Source organism: Amblyomma mixtum, chromosome 2, assembly GCF_055824585.1.
Source record: "Amblyomma mixtum isolate Tamu chromosome 2, ASM5582458v1, whole genome shotgun sequence".
Lineage (NCBI taxonomy): Eukaryota > Metazoa > Arthropoda > Arachnida > Ixodida > Ixodidae > Amblyomma > Amblyomma mixtum.
In genome coordinates, this window is record NC_143013.1 from 1,838,652 (window position 1) to 1,854,734 (window position 16,083).

The 16,083-nt window shown below is 45.3% G+C and overlaps 1 protein-coding gene and 1 pseudogene across 2 annotated transcripts in view; both read left to right on the forward strand.

The window, feature by feature from the left end:
• LOC149358213 (uncharacterized) overlaps positions 1–15,865 on the forward strand; it is a 46,430-nt gene extending 30,565 nt beyond the window's left edge. For both annotated transcript variants that reach the window (XM_089570272.1, XM_089570271.1), the window contains exons 12-13: positions 3,037–3,202; positions 10,923–15,865. In XM_089570272.1, coding sequence (XP_089426398.1) covers positions 3,037–3,202; positions 10,923–11,185 — 429 coding nt within the window. In that variant the 3' untranslated portion in view covers positions 11,186–15,865. The remainder of the gene's footprint in view (positions 1–3,036; positions 3,203–10,922) is intronic.
• Positions 6,885–8,853, forward strand: LOC149358214 (uncharacterized; annotated as a pseudogene).
• Positions 15,866–16,083: the final 218 nt, after the last annotated feature.

Consider the following 16,083-nt stretch of genomic DNA (forward strand, 5'->3'; position numbering starts at 1 on the left):
GTGTCGGGCCACGACACAGTTTACGAGTGTCGATGAACACACTGACAAAGACAAACAAGCAACGGTGCTGCTGTCACTTCCGATCACTACGCTAAGACATGTGGCACAGGAGGGTAGCTGAACGAACAAAGCTCCAGGACATGGGCGTTCCTGTGGTTGCTTCATGGAAACCAATCCTAGCCTGCACAATTGCACGAAGAAAGCAGTCAGTCCATGCCACGGTGTCTTGTGCAGCGCAATCCGCGAGATGCATCTTGCAGCATGGTTTTCATTTTCGCACCTTTGTTTTAAACATTTAGGCCCCTCTTGCGACTTGCCACGCTGTAAAACTGGCGCATAAGGGCTGAGCAGTTTACGCCCCATTAATATCACCGTCCTAGAGGCAGCTTTATACAGTCAGCACTTCACAGACCGCTCTGTTTTTTTTTTTTAGTGGCGTCTTGTTGCGTTCTGCCTGCAGTGCTGTACAGCGAGGGGTGTGCATTGCGACGCGCGAGCGTAGAAATTGGTTTGTGGCATGGTGCAGTCTTTGTCAAAAGTAACCAGGCTCCATGCTTTGCTTCTCATTCGTATAACAGAGCCCTCACGGCTTCCTTAAAGATCACAAAGTTCTTTGAAGGTGAGAACAGGGGTTCTTCTTACCATACAGAGATTTAGAGCTTGAGGGCTGGCATAATAGCTTTAAAGGTACCCTGCGACGTACATAATGCATGTGGGTTCTTTATTCTTTGTATGCAGAGTAAGGGACATTGTAAGTCTTGAACGCGCAATGAGATCACCGAAATCATAATATTTGATATTTTAATCTTCGCTAGAAATGCTTGTTTCGAGCTGATGGTGTCGCAACGCGGCGGCCATATGCGGCAGCGGAAATGAGGCGGCATCCAGATAGGGCGCTGCCTTTCTCATTGGTTGGGCGTCCAGTTTGCATATTGTTCCTTTATACTTGCGAAATGAATCCAAAATATTATGTCTCTGAGTACTGAAAGCTTTTCGCATGCCACAAAAACTGGAAAGAAGCAGGGAAAGCGAACGAAAACTAACAAGAATACAGCTAGGGGCGACACTTTCCATTCCGCTTCAAACCTTCGTGGCGGCCAGCGCTGTTCAAAAAATGTTGGCTCAGACCAGAAGGCGCGCGCGTCGAGACCGGAGGGGAAAAAAAGCCAGTCGACACACCTTGCCCAAAATTGTGAAGAGAAAGGCCGGACAGGAGACGGGAGTCGAGTTTGAGGGGGAGGGGGGCTACCGCTGACAGCCTTCCAGTCCGACTAAAAAAGAAACTTCGGGGAGCTTCCTTTGTCGTTAGTCACCCCTGCCCTGGCTACGGCGTCGCGTACACGGGGGGAAGACTCCGTCAAAATGTGCGGCTGTCTACAGCCCCGACAAAGCAACAACTGCATGCACGCTTCCGCTGCGTGTGCGCTAGACGCGGTTCTGATTGGTAGCGCCCAATCTCGGTACTGGGTGAGTGAAATGGGTGAGTGAAATGCGTTTTCGTCTGAGCTTTTCATTTCGAATTTTCAGAATGGAATAACTGTTGTTTGCATGCTCCGATTTCAATAATTCTTTTTGCTCTGGTCTCTGGAAAGCATGATGAATCTATTTAATGATATTAACTGGTACTGAGGAAATCATCGCGGTGCCCCTTTAATATACGACCGAGAAGAAAAACGTACAGCCTGGTTACTTTTGACAAAGACTGTACATGGACTGGTCTGCAGACCACGATTGCTGGCTGATGGCACATTTTTTTTAAATTTTAAGTGACATTTCCTTCCTTATATCCAAATTTCGTCATGAAAGCCATTCGAGATAAGCAGTTAGAAACACAGTGCCTATTGAAGTTTATTGTGTGGATAAAAGTTGCTACCTCACTGATAATTCAAAACATGCGAGTTGGTATTAATCAAGATTTACGTATATATTTGTGCTCCACAGCTGCTTCAGAACACACCTGTTCTGCTGAATAGCTGCTCCAGGATGCATATTTTTCTGCTCCAAGTGCTTCTCCGAAACCTACTTTGGCAGTCTTACCCTTGCTCCAGCTTATGAGAGCTCCATTTCAGTAGCAGCCTTGTTGTCGTTAGAATGCGGTAATCAGTCGACTTAGACTAGACAAGTGCAAATTTTTCCTCTGTGCCCCTATAAAATCACTTCTATCATTGCTTATGAGAGGATTATGGCATTTACGTTTGGTCAGCTTCCCGATTCTCTCTCTTTTATGCATGCATTTGCTCATACACATACACATACATACATCACCGTGGGAGTTTTACTGTATCCTGCATTTTTTAAAGCCCTGTTGTGAAGCAAGCGTGCATTTGCAACTCTTTTCCCCCAGTGCTTTTGTGGCTTACTTTTTTCTTCTGCTTTTCTAATCAATTTGCTTTAAGCGATAACATATTCAGTAATATTATAAATTGATCAACACCACAAAATAAATAAAATAATTAAAAATCCCCTGTGCCCCTTGGTTTATGTGGCTGTTGGCTTTTCTCATATTTATAACGAGCCCCTCATTCCCCTTCCCTTGTTTGCTTAATTGCTTAGCGAGGGCCTCGGTTCTGGCAGCTTGACGCCATAGGAGGCATAAGAGGGTTCTCACACAGCTTCCACCCTCGCCGTTCGATGACGTTCTACGTCACATCAGCGGTCACTCAGGACGTGCCACGTCCGCCGCTTGAGAACGTGGGTGGCGCTGGTGAACACTCCCAAGGTTAGGTTATTTGTAAACATAAATACCCCCGAAAGCAGAAGGTTTGACAGCCGTCGCCGTAGCTCAGAGGTAGAGCACCGGATGCGTAATTCGGAGGTCGTGGGTTCGGATCCCACCGGCGGCATGTGGTTGTTTTTTCTTCTGCTTTTCTAATCAATTTGCTTTAAGCGATAACATATTCAGTAATATTATAAATTGATCAACACCACAAAATAAATAAAATAATTAAAAATCTCCTGTGCCCCTTGGTTTATGTGGCTGTTGGCTTTTCTCATAGCCACTTGTGTGAAGATAGTGTGTTGACTTTTTTTTCGCAGGAACTGTTGGCCGCACCACAAGTGCCTGTGCCCTCGGCCAGCCAGCTCCCCAATGGCATGCCACACACGGTGCTTGGCCAGAGCAAGCTCTTTCCCATGTCCAATCACTCGGTCCAAGGAGTGCTGGATGGCACAACTTATCACCAAGCCCAGTTGGTTGCAAAAGGTGAGGTGACAGCCCTGTGGCAGCATATAGTTGTCTGGCCAGCTTTTGCCGAACCTCGATATTCAAATTTTTGTTTTTGTCTGTATTGTACAATGTGAATATCGCCGCGGTGGCTCAGTGGTTATGGCGCTTGGCAGCTGGCCCGAAAGACGCGGGTTCGATCCCGGCCGCGGTGGTCGAATTTCGATGGAGGTGAAATTCTAGAGGCCCATTTACTGTGCGATGTTGGTGCATGTTAAAGAACCCCATGTGGTGGAAATTACCAGAGCCCTTCACTACGGCGTCTCTCATAACCCGAGTCGCATTGGGACGTTAAACCCTATAAACCAACCAGAATGTTGTATACTTAAATTGAATTAAATTGGCTGGCTCTAATCTGTTTAGGTCCACTGTCCTAATGCATAACAAATGGGCTTCAGAATTCTCCCTTCTGTTTCTGCTGCCATGTGCTTTGTTGTCCGTGACTCATGGGAATGCTAGCTGAGGACATCACTTTAATCAGAACAAATGCATTGCAGAATATCAGCAAGCCTCGGTATTGCGACCATCAGCAGCAGTTTGGTGGGCAAATGTACTTAAAGTGCTTCAAGAATGATCTTTCCGAAGTACTCCATACAATGGATTCCCTTCAGGCAATTAGACTTGAGCTAGGATTCAGTTTCCTAGCAGCCAGCCGCTACAGGGCTCAGTGTTTATGGTGCTGGGCTGGTGACCCGAAAGACACAGGTTTGATCCCAGCCGTGGCGGTCGAATTTCGACGGAGGCACGAAATTCTAGATGCTCGTGTACTGTGCAGTGTTATTGCACGTTAAAGAACCCCAATAAAACTTCTTTTTGGGCTAGTTGATGCATTTTGAATCGAAGAAAAGGAGCAGCACCAAAGCATGCAAACACAGACAAAGCGCTTGTGTCTTCTCCTTTCTTTGTCTGTGTTTGCATGCTTTGGCGCTGCTCCTTTTCTTCGATAAAGAACTCCAGGGGGGCGAAGTTTCCGGAGCCCTTCACTACGGCTTTCCTGATAGCCCGAGTCGCTTTGGAACGTTAAACCCCCCATAAACCAAACCAAGCAGTTCACGTTGCCTCCACGAATGGCACCTCGCTGTTACTGCGGGTAATTGGCTGCCACGTTCGCTACTTCTTTCTCTGATATTTGCCTCCACAAGTTCACAAGTAAAACTGTCCTCATGGCAGTGCAAAATGCTAGCTTTAGCAAAAGTCATGCGGCATCCCTTTCTGTCGCATTCCTGAGAGGAATGTTAATGCGACGCTCTGTCGACCGAAGTAAAGTTTAGGAGCTCATTTATAAGCATGCAAATGGATACTTACCGCGTCTTATGGTTAACATGGCAAAGAAAGGGACTATAGCTCAGTGAAAAGTAGCATCGTTACATGTTGAAGACTTCATTTGGGCTCGAACAGCTGACCCAAAAGGCACAGTTTTGGCAAAAGAGCACCGACAAGTCCACCGAATGCCATGGGCCCTGTCGTTATCACCGCAGTGCAGCAACAAAAGTTCTTGAAGGAACCCTGCAACATGCGGCACGATGCGTTTGTGGTGTTAAAGAGCTCAAGAACAGCACTTTATCTGACCTTCACGTAGCATAACTGTTATGTAAATGTCTTATGCCAAGGGGCTCATTTGCACAATTAAAGAAAAAACCTGCACATGGTGACACTTGGAGGGGCACTGGCATCTTCTCAGCAGCACCTTCTCTATCCTTCTCTGTTCATATTGTAACGCGGCGGCCAGCCGAAGAATGAGGCGTGGTGAACGATGGCTATGAGATGATTTAATGGCCGCTGGCCTAGCACGGGCGCTCCGTCCCGCGCCACTGCCAGCTTCGTCTTCGTCACAATATCACGCCACAAGCAGAAGTTAGTCATCAGCATGCTTTTGCCTGTGGTCCTCGTTCCAGTGCCCACCTGAAAGCCTCCCTCCAATTGCAAAATACCAATGTGGCGGATGTCATTTCTCTCTTGTCTGCATGGCCCGTATTTGTCTTGTAGTTTGGCAGACAGTCGGCCTACTAATCCCATCGACAGCCTGAAAGCCTCTTAAAATCATCATCATGCTTGTCAAAGGAATCCTCGTGTGCATTTGGCTGCCGATAACGATCGCTCAACAGCGTGCATATCACAGTGGAAAACTGAGAAACTACCGTGTTTTTATTGTGAATTGAACACTAGCTTCTTGGATCTGCAGACGGTTAGCTCACTGGTTCGCTTTCACATGATTGACAACTCTGATGATGTGTACAAAAGTCATGGTCTCGCCTTCGTGAGATGTCATCACGCCAGTGGTGACGACACTGAGCTAGCCGTGTGTACTGGCTGTCAGGGAAGCGACCCGGGTCCAAAGCAGAGTTTGTGGATTCAGGCCCAGCTCTCGTCCGAAATGCAGATACAGCTGCTCCAAAGCACTCTACAGTAACTTTAAGCTAATCCAGTGTGCTTCAAAAATTGCTCTAATTCAGGATTTGGCAGTTGCACCACTGATCTTGTGTGTACTCGCATATGCGGCTGAAAACGAAAGGCTAATGGAGAAAAGGTGCTTCCCAGCAAACTGCAGCGAAGGCAATGATAGGGGTAACAAGAGACAGTAAGGGAGCAGTGTGGATTTGAGAACTTACATATTAGACATCCTAGCCGAAGTCTAGAAGTGGATATTGGTAGGACATGTTATTTCGAGAAGAGCAGAGTGGGCGGGTGGTTTAAAGACAAGGAAAACGTAGCAGTGGTCTACAGAAGGCAGGGTGTCTACCAACCGGGAAAACCGGGAATTGTCAGGGATTTTTAAGACGCCGGGAAAAGTCAGTGAATTGTCAGGGATATTACTAAAAAGATTGCAGAGTCAGGGAAAATAACCTATGCTGGCGCGCCCGTACCAGTAGCAGCAGGTGCGGTCAGGCGCAGGTGTGCGCTCAGTGAAGGGCGGCAGCGCTTTCGCATTGGCCTCCGAGATTCTTGCCCGCTTACAGGTACATATCACTGATACTAGGTGGCGCGCGCTACCACGCAGAGTCGTACAGCCGTTCATCTTTCCTTCAGAGGCACATGTATAGCGCATATAGCACTCCATTAGTTCCTTACTGGACACATGCAACTGGACACGTGCACGCTGCGATCTACCTGTCTCTGCCGCGTGTATTTCGGTCTTCGGGTTGAAATTTCCTTTGTGTTGTTCTCCTGAACTGAAGATATTTGTGGAAGTGCCTATGTCTGCATCGAAGAAACGCTCCTTCAACCTTGACTGGACAAACCCGGAAATCTCTCCACATGCAAGCTGGATTAGAGCCGTGCCAAATGACCCACATAGTGCTCGCTGCACCATGTGCTGCAAGAAGTTCTCCCTCAGCAACATGGGTAAGAGGGCGATTACTAGTCATGTTGAGAGCAAGAAACATCAAGCTGCTATGAAATCTCTGCAAAGCGTTTCCCAGACCCGAGTCGTCTCATTTTTCGAGTCTGCGACAAATGCGGGCTCACCTTCCATGGCAGCAGCGGGCGTTTCGTTCGTAGGTAGCTCTAGTGGTCATAGTGCTGTAGCGATGCTTCCAACTACCGCCACAGAAGCACTTAGCCCTTCTCTGAAGACGTCATTGGGTAGCTTTCAATTGAAGAACGAAGTTACAAAGGCCGTGATCATGTGGTGCTTGAACACAATAATGACCCATGGATCTTTTCGATCAGCGGCAGCCTCTGCCTTGCTCTTTCCTTTGATGTTCCCCACTTGTGAGATCACCGCCAAAATGCAGCTTGGAAAAGACAAAGTGGGATACACCATTTGTCATGGTATTTATGGGTCCATACTTTCAACAAAAGTTGCTGTCAAGCCTGTCTAGCGTGCCTTATCTGGTGGTTACGTTTGATGAGTCGCTCAACAAAGTCGCTCAGAAAGAACAGATGGATGTACTGATCAGGTACTGGGACCAAACTGATGCCACTGTGAAAACGCGCTACCTAACTTCGTGTTTCTTGGGGCACACCTGCGCAGAAGATTTGGTTGTTGCTTTTAGGAAAGCCGCAGAAGGCATTAAGCAAACGAAGATACTTCAAGTGTCAATGGACGGGCCAAACGTCAACTTGGAAGTTTTTGAGGTCCCTCAAAGAAGAACTTAGAGCATCGGACATCACTCAGCAGATCCTGGACATTGGAAGCTGTAGACTCCACGTTGTCAATGGCGCATTCAAAACAGGCCACTCTGCGACGCACTGGTATCTGGCAGCATTTCTTCATGGGTGCTATAATCTGTTCAAGTGTGCTCCAGCACGTCGTGCAGACTACATTCACTACATAGGGAGTGTTGTGTTCCCATTGAAGTTCTGTGCAGTAAGGTGGCTCGAGAATAGCAAGGTGATCTCGAGAGTGCTTGGTGTTATTCCACACTTGGTGCAATATGTGGAATGCTCAAAGGAAGCAAAAAAGACGCTAGCTTCAGCACTGTTGAAAAGGCAGTCGGTGACAGGATGCTGCCTGTGAAATTGGCTTTTATGCTGTCAATTGCTGAGGAACTCGAGCCATTTCTGGCTGAATTTCAGACGGACAAGCCCATGCTGCCCTTCATTGCTCCTGCTCTGGATTGCCTGTTACGGTCACTGCTTGCTAGAATTGTCCAGAAAGAGATCCTACAAGCTGCCAACACATCCTCCAAGCTGCTTAGGATTAACTTAGAGAACCCAGATAACATGGTTGCTGCAGCTGCATTCGACATTGGGTTTGCCGCGAAAAATGAGCCTCGCAAGATCCCAAAACCGTCGCAACTGACTGTGCTCAGCTTCAAAAAAGACTATTTCCTTTGTGAAGAGCTGTTCACAAAAGGTGATGGAAAGGTCACCTTTGCAGTGCAAGTTGACCAGAGGTGCAAGCTGCTTGGACCCTACTAGTGCGTTGTCCCCGGAGGTTGGTGGTAAAAAACTGTGCATTGCACTGGAGGTGCTAACGGAGCACCAGTGGCTGAACTGGCTTGGAAGCTGAGCGCACCCACCGTTCCTATGTTGAGGTATGCTCATTGAGCTCTGTACAGGTGGCATTGAGGAGCCTTGACAGAAAAGAACAGAGGCTAGATGCGCTCTGGTTTGAGTTGTGTTCACGGGACCACAAAGAGCTGTTTTCGTTTGTCAAGCTTATTCTTTGCATGTCTCATGGCAATGCAGCTGTGGAACGAGGATTTTCTGTAAACAAAGACTGCCTTGTGGAAAACCTCAAAGAAGAGTCGCTGATTGCACAAAGAGAGGTGTATGACGCAGTTTCAGCTGTTGGAGGGGTTGCCAAAGTTGCTGTTACAAACAGAATGATGGAAATGGTCCGCGGTGCCAACGCCCGATGGAAGGAGGAGCTGCAAAGAAAGAGGCAAGAGAGATTGGATGCATCAGATGCTGACAAGAAGAAGAATAGAGTGGCTGCTCTTGTCAAGGAGCTTCAACAAAAGAAGCAAAAGGTCCTCAGCGATGCAGAGTTGCAGACTTCTCGTCTTGAGGAAGAAATAACTCCCTGAAACAAGCTGCCTGAAACAACTAGTCAATGCTTTTACTTTCTTTAATAGTGCATAAGCGGTTTTATGTACCTGAATAAAATATTTTGCTTTGAGCGCAATGCCTACCTGTGCAATATATTGCGTTTTTATAGCGGTGGTCTGAATTATTTTCCAGGACGGGGGTGAGGGATCAGAGAAACCCTGGAAAAGTCAGGGAATTTGAAATTAACTGTAGCAAAGCAGACATTTGGGCTAGTTGGTGTGAATTCATGGTGGAAAAAACAGCGCAAACTAAGACGGAAAACACAGAAAAGAGGGGAGACACTACAAGCGCTGACTCGCAACTAAGGTTTATTAGAAAGAACAGAACACAATATATACAAAAACCACCCACGACTGCGTATGTCATAACAGATTACGTGCAAAGCGTGCAAGATGATCTAAACAGGAGCATCGCGCGTGTGCACCCGGTTATTTAAGTACCTAAATTCCAGTTCTGACAAGGCCACTGAAGAATCACTCACGCACCGTTTGCCGTTTTTTCGGATAAAGAACGCTTCCATCAGTCGTGAGTGGTTTTTGTATATATTGTGTTCTGTTCTTTCTAATCTAATAAACCTTAGTTGCGAGTCAGCGCTTGTAGTGTCTCCCCTCTTTTCTGTGTTTTCCGTCTTAGTTTGCGTTGTTTTTTCCACCATGAATTTGAAAATAACAATTTGGTAGACACTATGACAGAAGGTCGGGTGAGGGAGGAGAAATGTTCAGTCTCTGAATGCAAGGATGCAAGATTGCAGCTATGGAGGTGTTAATGTTGTTTACTTACCATGTGCTGGACATGGTCGGATGATCAGGATGTCGAGCTGGGCTCAGGAAAAGTCCCTTGAAAATGCAGCCAACTGCCGTTTATCACAGTGGCTACATTATTAGCTTTGGCTCCCCATACAAAGGGAGATGCAAAAAACTATTGCTGCTGCGTTTTTCAATTGTAGGGCATACTTACATTCATTTGTCTAAATGGATGAGTGCCTTGGAACTACTGTTTCTGGTGCACAGAAAATTACCAGGTGTCCCAGAAATTGCCAGTGCATGGCAAGGTGTTTGGTGTGTCTGGATTGGAAGACATGTGGGTCATTGTTGTTAGCATGCGTTGTTTAAGGGGGGATCAGGGTCTTGAAAACTTGTTTTTTATTTTTCGACATAACTTGTTGGAACTTAGCACGCAGGTGTATCATAGAATGCTGATCTCAAATATGCATTTAGATTTCAAATATCTCACCTGAAAGAAAATTTATTGCAAAATAACATTCAAATTAGGCAATTCCTTACGGGCCTTTATAGTAATTTATCAGCTAAAGAATGATTTTTTAAGAATAAGTAAACATTTGCAAAGGCCCAAAGCACATGCTAAAGCTTTCTTTTTTCCTTTAAACATGATATATGAGCAGTTAGGCGAAGTGTGGGCTAATTACTGCCACGTCATTTTTTCTTTCCAACTTTGTTGTTTATTTATGATCAACAAAATTAGTTTGTAGACATTCTGTTAGCTTTAGGATGTGCTTTGGGCTTTTGCAAATGTCTGCTTATTCTTTAAAAATGTTTATTTAACAGATAAATTACTAAAATGCCCGTAAGAAATGACCTAATTAGGATATTTTATTTTGCCATATATTTCCTTCCAGCTGAGATATTTGAAATCTAAATGCATATTCGAAATCAGCATTCAATGATACACCCAGGTGCTAAGTTTCAGAAAGCTATGTTAACAAATAAAAAAAAAGTTTTCAAGACCCTCATCCCCTCTTAAGCCATTTTGACTGGTGTAAATAGTTCTGAGTCATTCCTTGTCCTTTCGTTTGAAGAAATTTACAAGGGCTATTTCTTGCTCGGTGCCCCTACAGTCCACGCGGGCAAATGGCTTGGACAGTTTTGAGTAGCATTTGCAGGCAGAGTAGTAGTTTAAATTAGATGTTTGTTGTGCCAGATACTCAGACCTATCTCCGTCAGTTTTTTTGCACCTTGGGTACTCCAGCGGTCCCTCTATATTTGATAAACATTGCCATAACAGTGCAGATTTGTATAACAAATGTGCCTGCACTGAATGACAGCTGCAGTAACTGGTGCACTGAGACAAGTGAGCACAAACTGTTACTGCTTCTGCTGAGTTCGGTTGTTCCACCTTAGCATGTCACTGCATCTAGGTTCAACGAAGTAGGGTGGTGGCTTGAAGCTTTTCTTTGCTGTTGCAGGTGCGCGGAATGGTTCGAGGTCGCACCCTGGTCGTGCCGTGCTGCCTGACACAACGTCCAGTGTTGTTGCCAGTTCCCCAGCCACGTCACTGCCAGCCTCGGTGGCCAAACAGCAGCTGTACCAGCAGGTACTAGCAGGCCAGGTACAAGCGCAGCTGGTTCCGGCTGCCCTCAAGCTTCCCCTGCTGCTCCCAAATGACGAGCGGCGCCACAGGCCGCAGCAGCCCCAGCTCAAGGTGCCTGGTGGATCACTGCCAACTTGAGGGTGCAGTCAACTCTCAAATGTGTGCCTGTGTAAATACTAAGTGGACGTGACTGTGACGTGCTCAAGGGCACAGGATTGTGTGCAATCGGAGGCGACTGGTGGAAAGCTCGCGATGCCCTCTGTGTCTTCTTCTGCGGCTCTTTCAAAGTGCCGAAAAGTGCCGAAAACTGAGGATACAGCATGTTGTACGACGCCTCAGATGTGAGGAAGCAGCATGCAACGCATGACATCTCATATGTGGGAGGGGATGCCCCATATGTTGTGCGATGTATCGTATGTGGGGATGTCATGTCCACTCCACACGGCACCGCACAAGGCAGGAATTGCCCTTTTCAGCTCTGGTAGCATGTTCTGGCTCTTCCAAGCGGCATTTCCAAGATTGCTGGAACAGGAAAAAAAAAATAACGTTGTACTGTGCAAAATACTGTGCGCCGGACTCTGTGACACCCGACTGTGCAGTGGCGACGGCACATTGCAGTGTTCACATAGTTGCTTGCCTTTCTGCCATGACCAAATTGTGAGAATGTCAAATACTGTGGTCATTTAGGGTCAGTTCTGGGTGCGGCTTTCGAAAAGTGCTTAAGACCTGGCATCAAAAGCTGGATAATCTAACCTCGGCAGTAAGGAATTTCTCCTTTCCTGACCAGCACGGGAAAAAATTAGCACAGATTCCAGGGCCGCTCGAGCCCCTTTCTTTAGTGCACTTTCGTTTCCTTTTTTTTTTTGCATGGTTCAGTTTGATTTCAACATTTAATTTCACCAGCTGGGACAAAATTGTGCAGCATATGGCAGAAGTCTCAGCCACTGTCATAAGTGTGATCCAGGTTGCTGCTTTTCTGTAGTGTCTGTTTTCTTGAATTACAGGCTACAATTGGCTCTACCAGGGGCTTCTTACTTTGTTTATTTTGCACAGAGCAGTGTGTTGGCAAAAGGGACTTCTGCTTCATATTGAATGTGTTCAGAGCTTCACTTTTTGTCTTTATTGTTCCTTGCCACTTCTACAACTTGTCTTGATCAAATTGGGACGCTTTTTTTTTTTCTTCTGAGCACACTCGAATAGAGAAGTCAATCTAAATTTCTGACATCTGTCAGTGTAAAATTTAAGCCTTGCACTCGTGCCCTGAATGTCCTTGATTGCCACTTAAAAAGACCGTGTTACACTTCCATAAAAATATGGTTTTCCATTGTACTTCCTAGTGTGGATAGGCAGCATTCACTCATTTCTGTGGTACCTGACTTGGAACAAGCAAGTATTGATAATGAAGCTAGCATGAAGGCTATTGAGCATTTTGTGCTTAAGGCTGTACTTTTTAATCAGATTTTTATAGTGTAGTGACTGCCTGCTCCACAAGTCACTGGGAATGTATCGTTAATCGAAACGATATGTCTTTGAAGCAGCTTGAATTGACCCTTCTACTGAAATGCTAGTTTGCATGTAGATAGCATTTGCTTCGTTCAAGTGCACTTCTAAAGCGGAAACATCAAGAATTTTTGGGGGAGGTGAATGTTTGTGATTGGCCCCTTCTTTTGTTTTTGTGGCACACAGATGAGTGCCAATACTTGTTTCTTATCAGGGGCTGGGTAGTGATAGCGTTTTCTTTATTTATGTGATTCACCTTGAATTGGTTGTCACCTTTATTTAATGCATTGCTCAAAGAGCAGTGCTGTACATTTTTCATTTCCATAACTGTTTGACAAACAAAAAGTCTGAGGACATGGAGATTCCCTTACTGTCAGTTACGGCATGTTACCATGCTGGTTACTCATAATACTGGTTCACATCTACAGCTGATGATCAAAGCCTGTGGGCTACTGTCCGTGGCCACAGGCAGTGAGTGTACGCTGTCTTCAACCACGTTTTGTATACATTATTAGCAAAGGTGGAAACCCATCATAACTGCATCGTGAGACCACTTGTTGAGTGTAAATATGTACATAAAGACTTAGCTCAATTGCCCAAGACGTATAATTGGCTAGTCTGTTTTTGTGCAGGAAATCAGCAGCACTGTAAAAAAGTGCTGCCAGCAGCCGTTTGCTCATTTTGTTGACTTTTACTTTGTGTTGTCTGTGCTCTCGACGTCCGATTTCTTCTCCGCTAGGGGCGCGCACTGGTTGCAGAATACCCACATTTGGGGGTCTTCTACACTTTGTTTCAGTTCATGACATGGTAGGTTTTGCAGCATGACAAAGAATCATTGAATCATTGGCTTCAGACACATTGTGTGTTTCTTCTACCTCTTGTAAAGATTGCCATAGGTTTTTTCAAAGTGTACAGATGTTATACATAGACTCGCATATTATAAATTCTGCCTTAAGGACTATTGTGCAGTGTGCTTGCATGTCCAAAAGAGGGCAGGTCACTACAGCTTTTCCCTAGAATTCTGAACCATTGCCACCAGAACTGCATGTGCACAGTGAGGTCTTTAAATCCCCCCCCACCCCCTCTTGAGGTTGTTGGCGAGGGTTTGTTGTTGTTTCTGAGACTGTGTCATTTATGAAAAGCTCACGTCCAAGATTTTGTTACCTTGCTCACATCGGAGGGAGGTGTAAATGACGTGCCTAAAAGAAAATCTTCGTTGCATTCTCCAAAATATTATTTGAAGCTTTAGGATGCTCTCATTACTTCTAAGGTCTTGTTGGAAGGTGGAAAATGGAAAGAAAAGGCTGCAGATAGGGGAATGATCAATTCGTGTTATTTATTGGCCTCATTGCTGTAATTCTTTCAACGTGGCTGTTTGCTGTGGCCGTGTGATACGTAGCTCTCAGTTCATAAATTAGCATGATCATTTACACAGTGCTTTTGTACAGGCACAGAATGCGAGAGCAGTGACTTGGTGTGAGCAGTTTGGTTTTGCTCTTGTGCACATCGTTCATGTTGTGTGTGCCTGTGCTGTTTTCATTATTTTTTTTCTTAAAGGCTGCGTGCAACAGAAACTAAAGTCGTTGTGCGCGTGCTTAATTAAAGGAAGCTTCACTAATAAGCTGGTGTACGCTTGGCGGAAGCAACCATTTATGCGGTCCCAGTTCAGTCAGGATGCCTTTCCTCAGATGTCTTTGCATTGAGGCAAGATTGAAATCACATCGGCAGTCTAGAAAAGTGATCTTCATTGCGAAGTTAGTTAAATAAGGTCTTTGAAGCAGCAATAATTGACTGCAGGATAGTTAAATGAGGTCTTTGAAGTAGCAATAATTGGCTGCAGGATTGATCACCGTCAGTAAATTGTGAAAAATATTTCCTGCAAAAAGCAGAGGGAGAGGGGGGGAGGAGGGCTAACATAGATGCTGCACTGTGAGGTGCATAAAAGGATGCCGCCACTTCAGTACCAGCTGAAGCGTATATGCATGTCTTACCCTTAAACTTGGGCAAGAATGTCTTGTTTGCGATGTTAACATTCCAGTTTCCCAGGGTGCAAGGGGAGAACAAGCGCCATTGTTATAGTACGCCAAATGTGTTAACCGCGTTGGGAACCACAAGGCCAGGTAGAGAACAGCTAAGGGAACTTTATGCTGAGCTAGTAGTTCATTATTTGTGACGCACCATGTGGAAGACTGCATTGAACACACACACGTGCAAGTCTTGCCCGTATATGTTCCTCGTCCTTGTCTGTGCGACATTTTGCAAGTTAGGACAGCTCCTTTGTTTTGTTTGTTCTTCATGAACAAGGCTTTTGCAACACCAAATTGAAAGCTTTTTGTGGAACTTGAGGATACAGTTGGGGTGGTGAGGAAACTGAGTTCACCTTTCTCGGTGCATGTGTTGATCTATGATGGGCAACTGACGGGCACGCCCATGTGCGCATTTCTGTGGCCATGCTGTGATTGTGCTCGTGTGTCTGAAGAGAAGTCTTGTTTTTCGTTGTTTTTTACTGTGATAAACGTGCAGAACAAGGAAAAATAGTAGTGGAGGCATGTCTGGTTGAAAGGGAATGGCAAGAACCTTGCCGATATATTTCCGATTGATGCATAATTTTGTACCACAGAAGACAACGGCTGTGCTTTTGATACAAAGCTTGTGAAATGCACTGTATTTATTAGGGCTGCTCGACGTTTTTATGCAAGTTTTTTAAAGGGTTGTTGCTGTGTTCGTCTCTGCACCGCCTTCTGCACCCTTGATGAAAGCAGGTGATGAATTGCCTTTTTTTTTTCTCCCACGCCATCTATAATGATGCAGCATTTTCTAGTCATTATATTGAAAAACGATAGACTCTGGAAGTTTGTGTCTGTAATTATGCAGAGTGTTTCTTCTTGAGAACTAAAAGATTGTTTTTTGCTGCAAGTAGTTTCCACTTCCAGAGGAGGCAATGTCATAGTATGCCAGAGCAAGCTCATGAATGAATGTGTGTGTGTGTGTGTTGTACATGTGTAAAAAAGCTGGTCCTGTTGCATTTAGAGCAAGAAACATTTTGCAGCTGTGTGCCTCCTCCCCTGCCCTCACAATTGTTTTGAAGAAAAAAAAATCCATCAGTTATTAGTCTAGTGTACTTTGTCATTTATTTCAAACAACGAACATCGATCAACTGTTTCGTATTGTTTAAAAGAGGTTCTGGGTATTTCATTTGCTGTTCCTGCCATCAGCATTGTTTAAAGTTCGGTGTGTAACATAGAATACTTTGGTAACAATGAAACACAAGGCCTTTTGTATATGCTGTACATATGAATAAAAAGCTATTTATCTATATATGCCTTACAAATAAGTCTCCTGGCAATGAAGCTTGTTCCTGAATTCATAGTGTTGTGTTGGACACCACTGTACCCCCCCCAACAACTTTTCTGGCAGTGGAGCGTAATCTACTTAACTGAAACATGCTACGCAGTGGAATATGGTCCCCGCTCCAAGTTGTTATATTGCCAGTGTTCGTTTTTAAGGCACAATTCTAACACATTTGCCAACTTTCA